This window comes from Trachemys scripta, chromosome 8 (genome assembly GCF_013100865.1).
Source record: "Trachemys scripta elegans isolate TJP31775 chromosome 8, CAS_Tse_1.0, whole genome shotgun sequence".
Taxonomy (NCBI): Eukaryota; Metazoa; Chordata; order Testudines; family Emydidae; genus Trachemys; species Trachemys scripta.
In genome coordinates, this window is record NC_048305.1 from 19,376,493 (window position 1) to 19,393,577 (window position 17,085).

Sequence of the window (17,085 nt, forward strand, 5' to 3'; positions counted from 1 at the left end):
CAGTTTGACTATAATACTTCAGGTGTTTTAAAAACACTAGTTATATAAAGTGTGACTATAGAAATTTCAGTGTAGGCCCCTTAAACTTAGTATTTGGGATACTATTGCAAACTAGAAAAAGCTTTCAAGGGTAGACGTGCAAAACAAATAAGAATAAGAAGGGTATGTGGGAAATTTTCATTTTTAAAGGTCCATCTGATTTTCCTCCACCTTTTCTGGTCCTCATGCAAGATACTGCAAACACCTTTTGCTATCAAATGAGGTACTTGTCTCTCAGTTCCCTCTGGAAAACAGAAACCAACAGCTTTCCCTGGAACTGCAGCGGCAGCCACTTCTTGGTTCTCCAGGAGAGAGTAGGAGCCCTGCTAGCCAAAATCTAGATGCTTCACAGGAAATTGGGCTTATGCTAAACCTGAGCCTACCTCCTGCTGATTGAGCCTGTGATCACTGGAGTCAGCAAACAGCTGGCAGACTTGGCTGAAGGCCCACACAGAGGAAGATTTTTGTTTGACGATTTGACCCTCTCCCCAGTAGTAGCCAGCAAGGCGTCTGGGGACATGGAGCAGAGAGGGCCCAGAAATGAGGATTTTGTGTAGAAATCAACACAAAGAAAAGTAATAGTCAAACGGAGGAAGCAGCAGGAAGGGGAGTATATTGAGCAGCTGACTTAGCCAGGAGGCAATTAGTCCAGGTTTATTGATAAGAGTAATTGCAGTGCTAGTTTGGCAGCATCAGATATGCTGATAATAGGCCCCAGGTAAATAACTGTGTGCGTAAATACAACAGTGGAGGTTACCGTAACAAATTAAAGTAGGCCTAGTCCTTTCATAGGAGGTCTTCCCCAGAACAAAGCACCCTTCGACAGAGACATGGGGAACTTTGGACTTCATGAAGGGCAGCAAGCAGTGTGGTGCTGAGACAAGGAGAGCCCATTGACCCTGGCCGAGCAAGATGCTTTAACCAGCCCCTGAAACTAAAGGAGTGGCAGCTTTTAAACATTTTGTTTAAAACACGAGAGGACAGATGCTGCAATTGCAATCGAGTCTCTTCCCATTCCTGAGACTAAACTAAGTGGCTGAACTTAGAATTTATATTGCAGCTTGAACATAGACCGTGGTAATCGTGTCGATGGCAACGAGCTGAATGATTAAACTTTTAGCTGTTGTTGTCTTTTACTGTCCCCTGTGTCTCCCTGGAGCCCTTTTTTGTTCTGTTCCATATACAATTTTGGTTCTTCCTTTATTAAATAAAAACTTTTTATCGCCACTGACTCAGTTATCCAATTATACCTTCCGCCCTAGAATACAAATAATTTGATTCCTGGGATTTTGATCAAAGTAAACAGCGGACTAAGGTATTACCATGAGAGATGCAATAGAAATACCAGTCAAATTACAATGTGACTCCGTTTGGAAGAGAGCATTATATCCTTTTTAATGAATTTCACAGGTTCTCTGTGGTGACCTAGAATACCGGTGATTCCTCTTCTACAGTGGCTCAATTTCACAACCGAGCTTTTCAAAAAGGGAAGTCAGCCAGAGGTTTTATTGGAACATTATAAAGCCTTTCATGAGCCTGCAGAAACTAGCAACTTTAAAGACAGTGTCATTCCATTTCAAAGAGCTGCTGGGTGAATTTAAGGAAATGTTTTTGCTAGAAACCAAGCCACAAAGTTTGGCTATAGATCCAAAGTTCAGGGGTGGCCAGATCCAGGCTCTTGGTACAGCCCATCTCTAGTTTTTGTAATGTGTGTATGTATGGTTTCATGTACCATTCTCTTGTAACATTGCTAATTATTATTGAGCCCAATACAGCAGTACATACATAGACAACACTCTCCCTGGTGTCCATGGAAGGGTGGCCAAAGTACACTACTGACAAAGTTTCCTTGAAAGATTCTACCAATCTGAGAAACGTTCTCTGTACTTAAAATGGGGGTAATATCTTTCAAACCTGTAGAGATTGTTGTACCCTATCCTCAGTTTCCTCCTTTCTGTGTTTGGGGCAGAAATTAGAGGGACAGGGTGAGTGGGATGGAGGTTGTTTATGTTTTTGTGCTCTCCTTCCCTGAACTTGAAGCAGGTGGCAGCACACCCAACCCTGGTGTAAATTAGAGTAGCCACAGGGCTGCTCTAAAGTACACTATCCTTCCCAGGGCCCAGCAAAGAATAGCCATAGCACAGTGTACTCTGGCTACAACCCCTCCTTGCTCCCCACTTTCTATTCCCCACCTCCAGCCTATACTCCCTGACTTGCCCCCTACACTAGGATCAGGGATGGTATTGAACCTGTATGCCAGCTCCATGCAGGCTGCAGCAGTCCTAGGTGATATTTCTGTCCTTTTATTTTGCCAGAGCAGTGAAAAGGGGGTCTTATGTAACTGAGAATCAGATGATCCAGTAGACGCACCCATAGTAAAGCCAGAAGGATTCAAGCCCCTCTTGTTTTGAAGGTTTTTTTTCAGCTGAAAAACAAGCAAACAAATAAATAAAAGTGTGTGAGGTTCCCCACACCAGCAATAAATGCAAGCGAGTTCTGAATGACCTCTGAAGCCTCCAAACGTTTCCATTTCCACCAATACAGAGTAGACAGCTCTGCCACCACCACACCCAGCAGGTCCGTGCACACAAACATTCCCACTGCTCCCTCTTCACAGCATGACAGCAAGACACAGACAAAAGAAACCCTTCAGGGCAGTTGAGACTCTCAGACACATCTAGCTTTATTTTTCCTGTCAGAAAAGTTCAAGAATTACACCAAAAAATACTTCAGTCTCTGCTACCTACTGACAAAACGCACACCACAAAATTATAAATTGTCCAGTCGTTTGTCGGAGTTTTGATTTTTTCTGTGGTGGGGTTTGTACATTTCAAGTGAGAAATGAATTTACAGGTGAAATATGGGGGGGGGAGTCAGACGATGGGGTTTGGCACTACAGTTTTAGCTATACTATACAATTGCTTATCATGACTCCTGTCAGCTCAGTCCTGCCCCCACTTACACCAGGCTAGTCCCGTTCAAACCCCTAGGAGCTGTATGTGCAGAATGAAGGACAAAACTCTGCCCAGTGGGTTTGGGTCCCAGTTTCTAGCCCGCAATACCCACAAATCTGATCAGCAGGCTTAGTGAAATGCAAACCTTAAACTCCAAACCCAAACATCTGTCTTGTCCTACTCCTGGTGCTTATTCTTTTGAACTCAAGCTGACTGCGATCACAAGTATTTTAACTGTCACACTGCTATGTTTTGGGTGGCAGCTCTGGAAAAGAAAATTCCTTTTGCTCAAGTCTTACAAAACAGACATGCTTGCTCAGATCAATTTACATGCTAGATACTGGGCTGTGTTTGAACACTGTACAGGGCTGGACTCGGCTTGTTTTTACGTTCACGGGTTTATAAGTCTATTCATACTTTGAATTTTGATAGCACTTTCTATCAAATATTTTACATACCAACAGACAAACCCTCACAATCCCCACATAAGTAGTGTCCATGGAATAAGGACAAGGGGAAAATGAGGCACAGAGGGGGCTTGACCCTTTAAAATGCTAACCCTCTCCTGTGAGGTGCTAAGCATCCTAGATTTACAATGAAGTTATTTGTTTCTTTGCTCTCCAAAGAAGTGCTCAGCATCTCAAAGGATCAGGCCCCATGTGACTTGCCCAAGATCACACAGGTAATCTGTGGCAGAACTGGGAATAGAGCCTGACTCCCGGTCCTATGCTGAAGAGATTTAAACACAACAGCTTCCTTCTCCTGCTCTATGTCCAAAACACTTAATCCTGACAAACCCACTGAAGATCTCCAGTACCATGACTGTGTATTCCAAATCCCTAGATCTTTCTGTTTTTAATTCAGGCCTCAGACTGCACACACATGCGTGTGTACTTCTCTAGCCACAAACTAATGCTGATATCGTATTTTGTGCAGTTCAGTTTGCCAGTAGAAGGACCCTGCTTTGGCAAGTTTAACTGCCCAGTGACATGATTTGTAAAAGACTTCCCCTCTACCTCTGCATGTCAAACAAGGTATTCAAATGTTCTTCCATTATATACTGCTCTAGGGTCACAACTTTCTACCAAAGATACAGTTTCTGGGAGATTCTCTTTGCTTGATTCCATCCTCTCTGGTTGTTTTCTGAATTTGCTTTTTTTGTTTTTTCATTTATTTTTCTAACAAATATTTAAGCAATGATTTTAAAAATATTTTTACATCGTAAAGTTACAGTCAACATCAAACATGCCTTTGTACAAGAGCTTGGCCCGGTTACAAATCAACGAGAACAATGCACGAAAAGAAATATCAATTGAGATGACTCCTGCACTTGAGTTTCATTTCTTCTTGTCGTGCTGTTAGCACAGCGCCCTCTCTGAGGCAGAGCAATACTTCATAGACACGGTGTTGTTTCCCTACTCCCAACCCCTCCCGTCACCACTGAGTAGTTTTAATGGCCTTCTGTCTTGGCAGCCTTGGCTTCATGGTTTACCGATCCCGAAGAAAGCCAGGGCGATACAGACCGTGAGCTGGTTTGCTTAGCCATGCTGTAATGGCTGATGACAGTATAGAATCTGCCCCGGGAATTGGAATCCTGTGCTGAGTAATAGGCATCCAGGGAGGCTGGGATACATCTCTTATGCTGGAGAGAGGGAAAAAGCAGGACAAGTAAGTAGCAGTCACATTACTTAACATTTATTTTAAACTCCCAGTTGGTTCTCATGTGGACGACTGACTCATCTCACTGGTTCATAGCAATTGGGCTACTTGCGCCAATGGAAACATGTGCTCCTCCATTGACAAATAGCTTGGGGAATGCCCAGAAACATTAGATAGCACGGGGCACTGAGACAGGGTCAACAGATGTCAATCGCTGCTGGAATTGGCAGCCCTGATTAAGACTGGTTTCATTCTGTGAAACAGAACCAAAATTACAGAATGGGGATCCTGCTGCTCTGGCACGGCACTGGAACGCACTAAGATCAGGCATCTGGCAGCGGTACTGGAAGAGGACGTTGGTTAGCTCACAAAGCGTTGGATTGACAGCCCTGCAGACTGACGTTCTCTATTAATCCGTAGAACAGATACAGGCCAGGCAGAAGCAATGTAAGCTTCTTATGTGCGACCCTGCTGCCGTGCCTTATCTCTGACCTGCAGGAAGACCAGCCCTAGAGATGGGTGGCCAATTCAGTCTCCATGGCCCTTTCTGTGCTTCTCCTCTGTGCGGAGGCTGCCAACTAGTCTCTACTGCTGCAATGTGGACCCTTGCCCACTAAGAACTGTACTGAGAAAACCAATTTGCTTTGTGTAGGCCACAGAAGAGCCAACAAATTGTAAGAACCTTTGGTCCAACCTGCTCAGATTGATAGTGGTGACCTGGAGGTGAAGGGCCCCATTTATAATTAGCATGCCCCTGAGCCATCCAGTTCCCCCCCCCCCCATTCTAGTGTGATTAAAAGGGGGCAAGACCAGAGCAGAACACTAAATCCAAAGCGCATGAACTCTGAGGAAATTCACATTCAGAATTCAAAAGTCATGACTCATCTCCTCTCTGATTTTATGTACGCTAAGAGAATAATTTACAACGAACAATATATTGACTAACTGAGCCTCTTTTCCTGTTCAAAGAATATCCCCCAAAGAATTAGGACCTCTATGAATTTATTCACTGTAAATAATTAGTCAATGACTTGTTTTGCAAACTTTTTTTAACTCTGTGGACTGAGCAACCAGTTCTCAATGACTATCTGACATTCAAACTCTGTTGGTTAGCTGTGATTGGTCAAACAAGTCACATGGTTTTGTTTCTGTTGGCCTACTGGAGGAGGTGCAAAAGCATGCCTCTCAAATACTTGCACACGCAAATTTCAAACTCAGTATCAGTGGACGCTCATGCATGCACCATTGAAATTTGCCTTGCATGAACATTTATGCCAGAAAAACTTAATCACTTGAATGTTTGTGGGAAGCAAACCCAAAATTCAGCTGCAGTGCATTCATTCCAAAACATGAGGGATTATTTAGGAACATTTGTTTGTGGCATTCACAGAGATCTAATCCTGACGATTATAATATAAAATGATGGAAGCAGATGGAAGTTCACATTTTCCAAAACATTGACCACTTTTCAACATATTCTTGTAAATGCTCTGTTAGACTCTGACCATGAAGTCAATTGAATTGTCAGAGATGATAGAATCTATCTGGCTGGAATCTCTTACCTTATAAACAAATCCATCTGGGCAACTGTGATCATAAGTAAAGGCTTTGTATACCACAAGAAAGACTATGCAGGCAAGGAACGCAAGAGCCAGACTTATGAGAATAGTGACCTACAAAAGAGGGATAATATTACTCTACATATGTTAAAATGGCATATGAGCAATCTCACAATTAAATGACATATATTAACAACCATTCAAATGGCCTGCAGTCTTCACTCCCCTGTGCTGTATTTAACTAAGCGTAGTAATTGAATGAGAGCTACATCCAATATCCCTGAATTTTGTCATGCTTCCCCCCTCGACCCAAGACCTTTGATGTTGTATTTTCGACATTTAATCCCTTACACATTTCTAGATATTCGCTAGGAGATTTAGTGCTCTAAAAGGCTTTGTGTTCTCACACTCTGATCTTGGCATCAATAGAAAGTATCTGCATACGGGCCCGCTGGTGTCAATCAGAGGTCACAAACTGGGGGAATATTCATTGTCTAACCAGCTGTAGCCAAGGTTGCCTCCTGGCCCTGGTAAGATCCTATTTTTTCCATTTACCAAGGGCAGGTGAGTGGGTAACAAGAATAAAGTCTCTGTGACACACTTTACTTCTATGCCTTCTAAGTTACATTCAGCCTGATGTTACATGGTTAAATTCTGCCTAGATTTCCTGGTGGGAGGGAAAGGGGTGTCTTCCCCTACCGTTCATAGCTGCAGAATGGTGACCCGGCCCTTTGTTTTAAGAGCAGGGCCGGCTCCAGGCACCAGCTTAACAAGCAGGTGCTTGGGGCGGCCAAGGGAGAGGGGCAGCACCTGCGGCAATTCGGGGGCAGCAGGTCCCTCACTCCCTCTAGGAGCGAAGGATCTGCTACTGAACTGCCACCGCCGATCGCGGCTTTTTTTTTATTTTTATTTTTTTGTTGCTTGGGGCAGCAGAAATGCTGAAGCCAGCCCTGTTTAAGAGCCAGGCAAAGGACCAGCTAACACGTCCTGTATAGTGATGATCACCGGGAGTGTGCTCAGGCAGATTGAAGATCTTGTGGTGATCAGGCCAATGCTTCTCTTCCCTTTGTGTGGCTGCTGGCTCCTGGCTAGGTCACTGACGATAGCACACACAATGCTCCTCTTTGGACCCAACTCCGTGTTCCGTTCCCCCATGCCTGAGTGTGCTGCCCCACCTGAGCCATTCTGCTTGCCTGGTGCAATTCCATTTTCTCCAAACCACCCAGGTTCTCTTGAAATGGAGTTACCCACTTCATTCAGAGGACCTGATCCTGCTGTCTTAAATCAGGCAAATCTCCCACTGTGACCTGGATTGGGCCCTGAAATGCTCCCCGATCTTCTGACGAATCTGCTGTGAGTTTCAAGTTTGCAATGAAACCCAAAATCAGGGGAAAGTCTCGTGGTTTCAGGTTTCACTGTGAACATCCAGATCAGCAATAGCACTAATCCCCCAAAGGTTTTGCTTATCCTAGCAGGTGTTCAGCAGGTGGGCAGCAGAAAGCAAAACAAGGCTTCAGCGCTGCAATTTGCCTTTGTGCTGCCAATACTATGACTACCCAGTTCTGTCAAGACTGTTGCATCATGCTGACTGGATTGGCATTAAAAAATAATCATCCCTGGGGCTCAGATATAGGCCACTGCCAGGGCCGGCTCCAGGCACCAGCTCAGCAAGCAGGTGCTTGGGTCGGCCAAAGGGAAGGGACGGCACGTCGGGCTCTTCGGCGGCAATTTGGCAGCGGGTCCCTCGGAGGGAAGGACCTGCCGCCGAATTGCCGCCGAAGAAGAAAGTGGCACAGTGGAGCTGCCGCCGAAGTGCTGCCGATCGCGACTTTTTTTTTTTTTTCCTGTCGCTTGGGGCGGCAAAAACCCTGGAGCTGGCCCTGCCCACTGCACTACTATGGAGAGCAGAGGTCCCATTCTTGCTCTGTGGGATGACAGGGATGAGGAGTGCAATGAAGTTACAGCTTAAAACCCCTGGGAGGCAGAACATTTATGGCCACTTCCCCGACCTGCTTGGCTGGCTGGAAAGGGCAGGAGCAGCTTCTCAAATGGGGCCTAATGCTTGTCCAAGGTTGCAGAGTGACTGCCTGCACTGGTGAGGGATTGTAAGGCTCTTGCTGCAGGAACAGATTCTGTGTTCTGTGAAGCAAATGTGGGACCCTAGGGTAAGGAAATTGCTGAAACAAAGGGTTAAGGCAATAATTAGCTTTGTTCTGCCCTCCTGCTTACTACTATGGCAAAGGGAGACGCAGAGACATATTCAGATCTCTCTCTTTCAATGATGCAAGTTGTTTACTTTATTATTATTTGGATTATAGGGCCCCCACTAATTGTGCTCACCCATAGTATCTACTCCTAGAAGCTGCTCCCTTAACCTATTCACAGTAGCCTGGTGAGGTTAAGAAAAGAGAAAATACAGCACTATTTGCTATGGCAAAATAGACAGAATTGTCAGGAAAGGTAGCTAGTCTATGCAATAGAGCACAGGCGTGTGCAATTCAGAATCTATAGTAGCACCATCCAGTTCAGTTTAAAAAAAAAAGCTGACTATTGGATCGCACTGTATTCTGCTTTAATTCTCTAGCAGTTCTAAGGGTCAGTATGATAGGAATCCATACCTGGGCTCAGCCAGGCTGTTGGAATTGCTTGCAAATCAGGAACAGATCTTCTGGCCTAGTAAATACTCCAGAAAGATGTGCCACATGGTGAGGTATATTCCCAAGCACACAGTGTCTGGTCCATTACTTATACTAAATGCTGCTACAGTAAACCTGGCAATGCCACCTACGATGGCCAAGACATACAAAGCTACATTTTCAATGGATTGTAAGAATGTTGAATGGAAAGAGTACAGCTAATGTCACATGTCCCCTGCGGAATCTAACTCGGTCCACTCCAAATCAAAAGGGAGAGAGGGGCGGGAAAGAATACTCTCATCTGCAGTGATTAATTATCCCTTTGTTAAATTAGAGAGTTTTAGAATGAAATGTAGAGAGATAATGAGGCCAGGCAAGATAGAGGCTAGAGTGACTGTTTGGTGGCTCAAACACAAGGATTGCAGTGAATTCTGCAGCCTTCTCTGGCATCCTAATCTAGTTAAGCCATAGCCCCCTCCAGAATGAACTTTTCAAACTAAGCTTCCCCTTGAGGCCTGATGTGCTGAAAAGAGGGTCACGTAAGCACAAGGTGTCTGCGGGGGCAAGATTCAGATACTTATTGCCAGCTCTAATCAAATATCACTTGTAGGGAATTCAGTACTGCACCGGGGGTGGTTGGTAGAAACGCAGCACATTCGCATGAAAAATACTACCCACAGCTATGAAGATGTTGGCTCTTTTTACTATATGATGAATTGGATTTGCAGATGAATTTCAATGGGAATTTATTTGATATTTATATTCTGGTAGCCCAGATATTCTCAGCCTGGAGGAAACAGCCACTCTGCCCTTTTCATATTGCTAAACAGGAGGGGTCTGGGCTACATCCCAGCCAGAAGGAAGTGGGTGGAAAAGGAAGACGCAGATTAGAAAAGGTTGACATCATAGTAGCCAATCAGGATAAGGGCCCCATGGTGCTAGGTGCTGTGCAAACACAGAGGCAGGCATGGTCTTTGCCCCAAAGTTTACTATCTAATCTGTTTAACTGGCTTTTTCAATTGCCTGTCAGATTCTGCAGGTGCAATGTAAAAGTACTACCGGTACCTTTGAAATAAAAACACATCCAAATAAATACTCAAGAGATGTGTATCCTGAGAAAAACTCTCATCCACTAAAGATCTGCAACCCACCACTTTCCCCTCACCCACCACTCCAGCAAGAGGCTTGGGAAAACATCACTCTTACAGCACTTCCTGAAAAATCACCAAATCCCAGCTCTGGCAAGCCACGGCATTAAAACAGCTCCTGCACTTCTGATGATCACAACTGCCAGTGCGTTGAGGGTGGGTAGTCTGATAACGATGGTGACTGAGCTCCCTTGGAAGTTGGCGAAATGGCACTACGGCAAGACTTCTAGGTTGCTACGCTAATAGGAGTGTTTGGAGGGCAGCCCTGGAGGCTGGTTAGAAGTCCTGAGAATGAAGTGTTGAACTATATGGCGTTGTTGCTCTGCACTATTTGCAGTGTATAGCACAGGAATCTTGCCAAGCCTGTTACTCTGGGTTGATTGGAGGGGACTGATGGGGGATCAGGGTAAGTATAAGAGCAAAGAAGGACACAAAGTTACACTGAATATGTGCATCAATACACCTAAGAAAACCATACTTGTCAAAAAACCAACCTGCTGTTTCTACATAGCAAGAGATTACTCATCCTCTGACCTATTTTTCAGTTCCCACAACCTTCCCCACCAGGGATATAGTATCATTCATTGGACTTTCACTACATCAAAGCCCATTCAGTCTCTGCCTCCCATGTCTACAGCACAATACCCTCCTTTTACAGGGCAGACCAACCAGCCCAGTCCTAGTATCTGAGCTAATTTGTATCCCAGTCTCTCAAGCCCAGTCCTAGTATCTGAGCTAATTTGCCAGTTCAGAAGAGAATGGGAGTGGGGGGATAGTCCCAAAACTGTGAGATCATCATCTCCCAAGTCTAGAGACTAATATTGGAAACTGGCCAGGAGGATGGCAGAGGCAAAGTCCCTCTCTAACCTTTTGAGCCAGCTAAGGTGGTCAAATTACTTGTTTTTCTTAAGAGTGAAAGACCAATCTCAGTATCTGAGCTCTTTGGGGCCCTGTTAATGTATATGCTATATGAGAAATCATTAATAATCTGACATTATCAGTCCCTTTCCTCTCTGTCAATTGAGCCTCTCATGACAATAGGCTCTCCTTAGATACGTTCTATTGTAGCAGCAAAATGCTAACACCCAATTTATAATCTCCTAGAACCAGGCAGTTGTACCAGCCTTTCTCTCCCTCCCTTGCATAAATGAGCCCACTTTCCTCTCTGCTGCAGTCTCATGCACTTGCAAAATTACAGTGTGACACAATATTATACATGATGATACATAATGTAAAATTGATCTGGGATGAAATGTCACATAAGGTTTTAAAACCTAGGGGAAAAAGAGAAGAAAAAATCCGCCCACAAATATATTGCCAAGCCTGAGCTAAGATCCAGCTCCCTAGTTATTCCAGAAAATACAAAGTTTCATTAACATTCAAATACCAAAGAATCACATGGCTGCAATAACTAATAAACCTCCACATTTTAAAAAAAATGAATACCATGAACCTCAGCAGTCTCAAAGCAATATAAACACTCACTTAGGGGAAATAAAATGTACTGAGCTGACAAAACCTACAAGCACTGCAGGCATGAATCTGTCATGTGTGGCAGCAGGATTGGGCTAATGGGAGAAGTTTTTGACCAGCAGTGAAACAGTCTACACTGTTATGGTCACTGCTTTTACCAAATTATGATACATCTTGTGCAAAGTATGCCTGGGGAGGTCTCATTGGAAAAGTCATAATCTAGTGATCACTACTGTCCTGTTGAAATGCATCATCAGTGTCCATGCAGTTATGAGATTTTGCTACATGTTTGTTACTGAAATGTTGCGAGGCTGGGAAACACCCACAGACTACCCCCTCAGAGAGGACAAAAAAACTATAAACACAGAAGCCTTATGTGCCAAACCTCACGTAGTCCAAAGGTGCAAGCAAAAATTTACAATTAATAATGAAGGATGGTCAGCAACTCACGTATACCATGGGGGCTGCTTAACCCCATGACTCAGCATGGATTTTTCCAGCACCTGGAGAAAAGTATAAATGAGGGACAGTGACATCACAATGGGGCCTCTCTCTCCTCCCCCATCTCGACACCTGAAAGCAAGACCATTTGGAAGACAAAGAAAAGTCTCGAATTGCAGGGGTGGGGAGACTGATGATCCTAACTAGAAGGCTTTCTAATTAGTATGAACTGTGAACTGAAAACTGCCTGCAATGTCCAGTAGGGTGAGAAAACCTGTTTGATTCAAATCTTGTTTAACCTGATAACGTTTAGGATTTAGAATGCGTGTTTACTTTTTATTTCTTATGTAACCAATTCTAACCTTTATGCATCCCACTTATAATCACTTAAAATCTATCTTTCGCTAGTTAATAAACTTATTTTGATGTTTAATCTCAACCAGTGAGTTTGTCTAAAGTGCTTGCGGGGTCTGCTCAGGTTGCAGAGGCTGGCGCATGTCTGCTACTCTTTGATGGAGTGGCGAACTAATTAATGAGCTTGCATTGATCAAGAAGGTCTTGAGCAGTGCAAGATGTACATTTTTGGGATGCAAGCCTGGGGGAATTTCCGGGGGTCTCCCGCTATTCAGTTCATGAGTGGCTTGGAAGAGTATTTGTGTAATTTTGGGTATGCCTTCACCTGCTAATGGCTGTGTGAGAACAAAGCCTGAAGAGGCTACTTGTCACTAGCAAAGCAGTGTGAGAGGTACCCTGAGTCACCAAAAATTCCCTTTGTCTCTCTTTAGTCACAGTGAAAAGCCTTATTTAAAAGCAAAACCCAGAATACTGCTGGATTTAAACAGCAGGGCATTCTGTTAATAACCAGTTACATTTCAAGATTTCTTACATTTTTATTCCTTGCCTTTTCCTCAGTGGCTTCTTCCATCTTTTGGCCTGATTTTCAGAGGTGCTAAGCTCCTGTAGCCCCAACTGAGATCAAGGGGAGCTGTGTGTGCTCAGCATCTCTGAAAATCAGGATACTTATCTTCTGTTTTTGAATGGGCACGGGGGTTTGCGAGTCATCCTGGCATCTTATATAGGCCCTGATTCTGCAATGGTCTCTTGCGGATTGGCCCCTGGGCTGGTGCAGCACCCCACTGAAGGCAATGGGGCTCCAGTTGGGCACAGCTGTTCACCTGCATGGAGTTCATTGCATGATCAGGGTCTTAGAGACTTAGGAAATTTGAGCTCACTGGAAATATGGGCCAAATACGGGCCAAATCCTGCTCGCCTTACTCCAGTGAGTAACTTCATGGAACCTGGTAGGATTACTAGCATGTAGAGCTGTGCAGATATTCACAACGAAGAATTTGTTCAGACAATTTAGTTTTCTCTCTGTATGGATTTCCCTCAAATGCATGCGCTGTTTGAATTGAGCCAGCAAATATTTGTTGAATGTTGTTTTTACTCTATGGATTGGACACAGACAGGACCGGCTCCAGGGTTTTTGCCGCCCCAAGCGGTGGAAAAAAAAAAAAAGCCGCGATCGCAATTGCGATCAGCAGCACTCCGGCAGCAGCTCCACCATGCCGCTTTCTTCTTCAGCGGTAATTCGGTAGCAGGTGCTTCCCTCCAAGACAGACCCGCCTCCAAATTGCTGATGTGCCGCCCCTTCCCCTTGGCCGCCCCAAGCACCTGCTTGCTGGGCTGGTGCCTGGAGCCGGCCCTGGACACAGACTGTTCACTACTACCATTTCACATCCAAGCTGTGTTGGAGTTACAGATTTTTCACACACGTCATGTAACAATGATTGTATTCCCGAATGGATGACTGTAACTCTTATAAAGACAAGGTGGGGAAGGTAATATCTGTTATTGGACCAACTTCTGTCGATGAGAGACAAGCTTTCGAGCTTACACAGAGCTCCTCTTGTAACCTGAAGAAGAACTCTATGTAAGCTTGAAAGCTTGTCTCTCTCACCAACAGAAGTTGATCCAATAAAAGGTATTACCTCCCCCACCTTGTCTCTCTAATATTCTGGGACCAACACAGCTACAACACCACTGCATGCAGCTCTTATAGTCATGTTTCAAATGCACTTTCTTTAATAATTTTTTTAATCAGCATGAGTAGAGATACAAAATATCTAATGGTCCAGTGACATGGAAAGGTTACAATTTTTGAACAACTAAAGGAAATTCTTTTTACCCAACATGTAAATACTTATAGAACTCACACCACAAGATATCACTGGTGTACGCTTAATAAGATTTCAAAAAAGATTAGACATTGATATGGATACTATCCACAATGGCATAGACTAGGATCAAGAAAATATAATGGGTAAAATAACATGTTTTAGGGCATAAACCAGTAATTAACCGTATTCAGGTTGTTATATCATTGTCCATTATGGAGCTTCTTCCACCTTCCCCAAGAGCATCTGGCACTGGCCACCAAAAGAGTATTCTGGTTTAAATGGACACTGGTTTGATCTGTATGGCAAATCCTATGCTCCTCTAGTAAAACATGATCACATAGCTTAAATGTGGTTGAAGCAAATTCACTGTTAAATCTGAACAAAAGTGTGCAGAAAAACATATTCATTCATCTCCACTCGTGTGAGGAAGGTATGGCCTTTATTAACACCTGTTCTGCCATTTGATATACCTACCAAGAGAACTTTTTTCTAAACCTTGCAAACAGATATCCTATTCCCTACACCCTTCCAGATGTTCAGAATCTTGTGTTTACGAAAGCCCAGAGATTAGTCAGATTAGGAAGGAACAATGGCCATTAACAGAAATTGCCACCTATAGAATTAATCAGCCTTTGAAGCATCACAGATAAATGAGTTAACACCAGCATAGTGCATAGAGCTTCGTGTTGCTATGCAGCAGACCAGAATTCAAGTTCCTGGGGAAAGATCAACATTCCTCCATGGAAGAGTCGCTGGGAGGGGGATAAGTGGGAAGGAAAATTCTGTGTGTTTTTTCCTGGTACTGGTAGCCATGGTGGGAATGATTTGGGAACAGTGGGTTTTGGAGGCCACACGCCTCTTGTGATCCTTACAGAATAGTTCCTAGTATTACTAGTCTGTACCCTGCTCTGAATCTCTCTCGTCACATCCACTTTTCCAGGGAATGAGGCCACCACAGAAGCAGAGCTTTCAACTCTTCAAGACACTGAGTATATGACATTCCTCAGCACTGGGCAATTAATGTGACATTTCACATGAAATCCCAGCAGTGAAAAGCTAATTTTTTTTGAGAATCTCCCTTTATGCAAGAACAAAGAATCTATATAGGGGAACTTTCAGCACTTAGATCTGCAGGATTTCTGCCAAGATAATTTTAACAGAAGGGGCATAATGCCAATAAAAAACAAGTCTCTTCCCATATGAGAGTTTTGGACAAATTAATGCCATTCCATTTGGAAACCTATGAAGTCAATTGACAACCTCGTTGACTGCACAAACACACACAAAAAATTGTTAATCAATTGTTACCAATCCCCAGAGCTTCTTCTAGTCAGTAGGAAGTTTTTGGCTATGAAGACATCTCGCTATAAACTCAGGATGATTTCATTACAAGGATTTACAGTCAACGCTGAAAAATTTAGGAGTGTAATTTTTTCCCTTCATCCCATAACTTCTCCAAGCCGATAATTAGATTTTAATACAACATCTAGTCCAATCACGTAGAAACCACCTACCCCAGGGCCAGCATTATGCTCTTGGTCACATGATCTGAGCGGCTCTGTAAGCGAAAACTGATCTGGCTGCATTTATCAGGATTTTTAAAAAGCTGCATTTTACTCTTGCTTTATATGAAGCCTCTGAGAAGGAAAGGAAGAAAGGATCAGACTAAAAAGATAAATAAGAAGGGGCACAATTGATTCTTCCTATTTGCTTGGGTGCTGTTTAGGAATATACAGTTCGGTATACAGAATCAGACCCCTGGTCCAGCTGATCTGGTTCCAGCTCGTTCAAATAAGGGAAAAATCCCCCAAAATGAATCTAACCAATTTTCAGTGCAAGGAGGAAAATAGCCTTCTTGACCCCTATGGCAGTCAGCTTATGTCATGAAACGTAAGATTTGATTATCTTTACCTTCTCTTTGGCTTCTGTGAGCAGAGAGAACACAGGGCTATGCAAGAGGATGGGAAAATGTGCCATGCTTATTCCATCATTCTTCCACATCCCTTGAGATCCTGTGGAAGCCCCTCAGCAATTGCTCCAGAGATCCTATGGGGTGGGGCCAATGAAAGGGGAGGAGACTATGTCCATGACATTATCCCCTAAAATAGCAAGTATATCTACTTGAAGCAACATCAACCATCTCTGTACCAATTTTCCATCTCAGTCAAGTCCTCTCTGACTCCTTTCCTGGCTCCACCACTCTGGTTTCCACAATCTCTAATGCTGCCATACCTCTCTTTATTTTGTAATTTAAGAAAGAAGCACCCATCTACTGAGATATGTGTTCCCACCAATAACTGCCCATGCCCTGTGCCTTGTAATACTGTGAGCACAGCACGGGTTTTGGAACAAGAATGCCATGATTCCAAGCAATTTGTCAAATAATTAAATTATGTACACAATAACTAGCTGGCTCAATTACATTAGCTAGTCTCCATCATGTAACATAATTTCTAGTGCCTGTTTAGGCACTAATAGCCTCAGATCTCTTTAGATGTGCATGGTGCCAGCTGCGGTCTGTATGACATATTTCTGTGCTAAGTCAAAGGCCCTGAACGGAAAATATGTTGCTCAGTTTACAAGCCCCTGTTTCTTATGGAAGTTCTAAAATTCCATTCTCTATGGAGAGGCTTGAAATGTTGAACGCTAATTAATTTCCACTTTAATTACAAGATTTTGCATTGAGTGCCTTAGAAAGTTCCTCCTCTGTTACCCAAAAGAAATAGCTTACTGCAGATACATCAGGCAGAAATTAACTGATTTTTTTCCTTCCGACAAAAATGAGTCCTTTCTGCCCTTGTATCAACCCAGCAATGGCACCAAGATGCTGCAAATCCCACTGATGTGCAGAAGTTTATCAGTCACTGTTAGATGGTTTCAATCTTGGCCTTCCATATGGCTGAAGCACGCAGTAACATATCCGACGCCATATGTCAAGTGCCAGTGCTGATTTGCTAAGCTACATGGTGACGTGCAGAGGACAGGATGATTTCAAT

General features: G+C 43.7%; 1 protein-coding gene across 2 annotated transcripts in view; it reads right to left on the bottom strand.

Moving 5' to 3' along the window:
- Positions 1-2,697: 2,697 nt before the first annotated feature.
- The window catches only part of LOC117881400 (neuronal vesicle trafficking-associated protein 2-like), a 62,427-nt gene continuing 48,039 nt past the window's right edge, over positions 2,698-17,085 (bottom strand). For both annotated transcript variants that reach the window (XM_034778617.1, XM_034778616.1), the window contains 2 exons: positions 6,215-6,325; positions 2,698-4,635 (listed from right to left, as the gene is read on the bottom strand). In XM_034778617.1, coding sequence (XP_034634508.1) covers positions 4,444-4,635; positions 6,215-6,325 — 303 coding nt within the window. In that variant the 3' untranslated portion in view covers positions 2,698-4,443. The remainder of the gene's footprint in view (positions 4,636-6,214; positions 6,326-17,085) is intronic.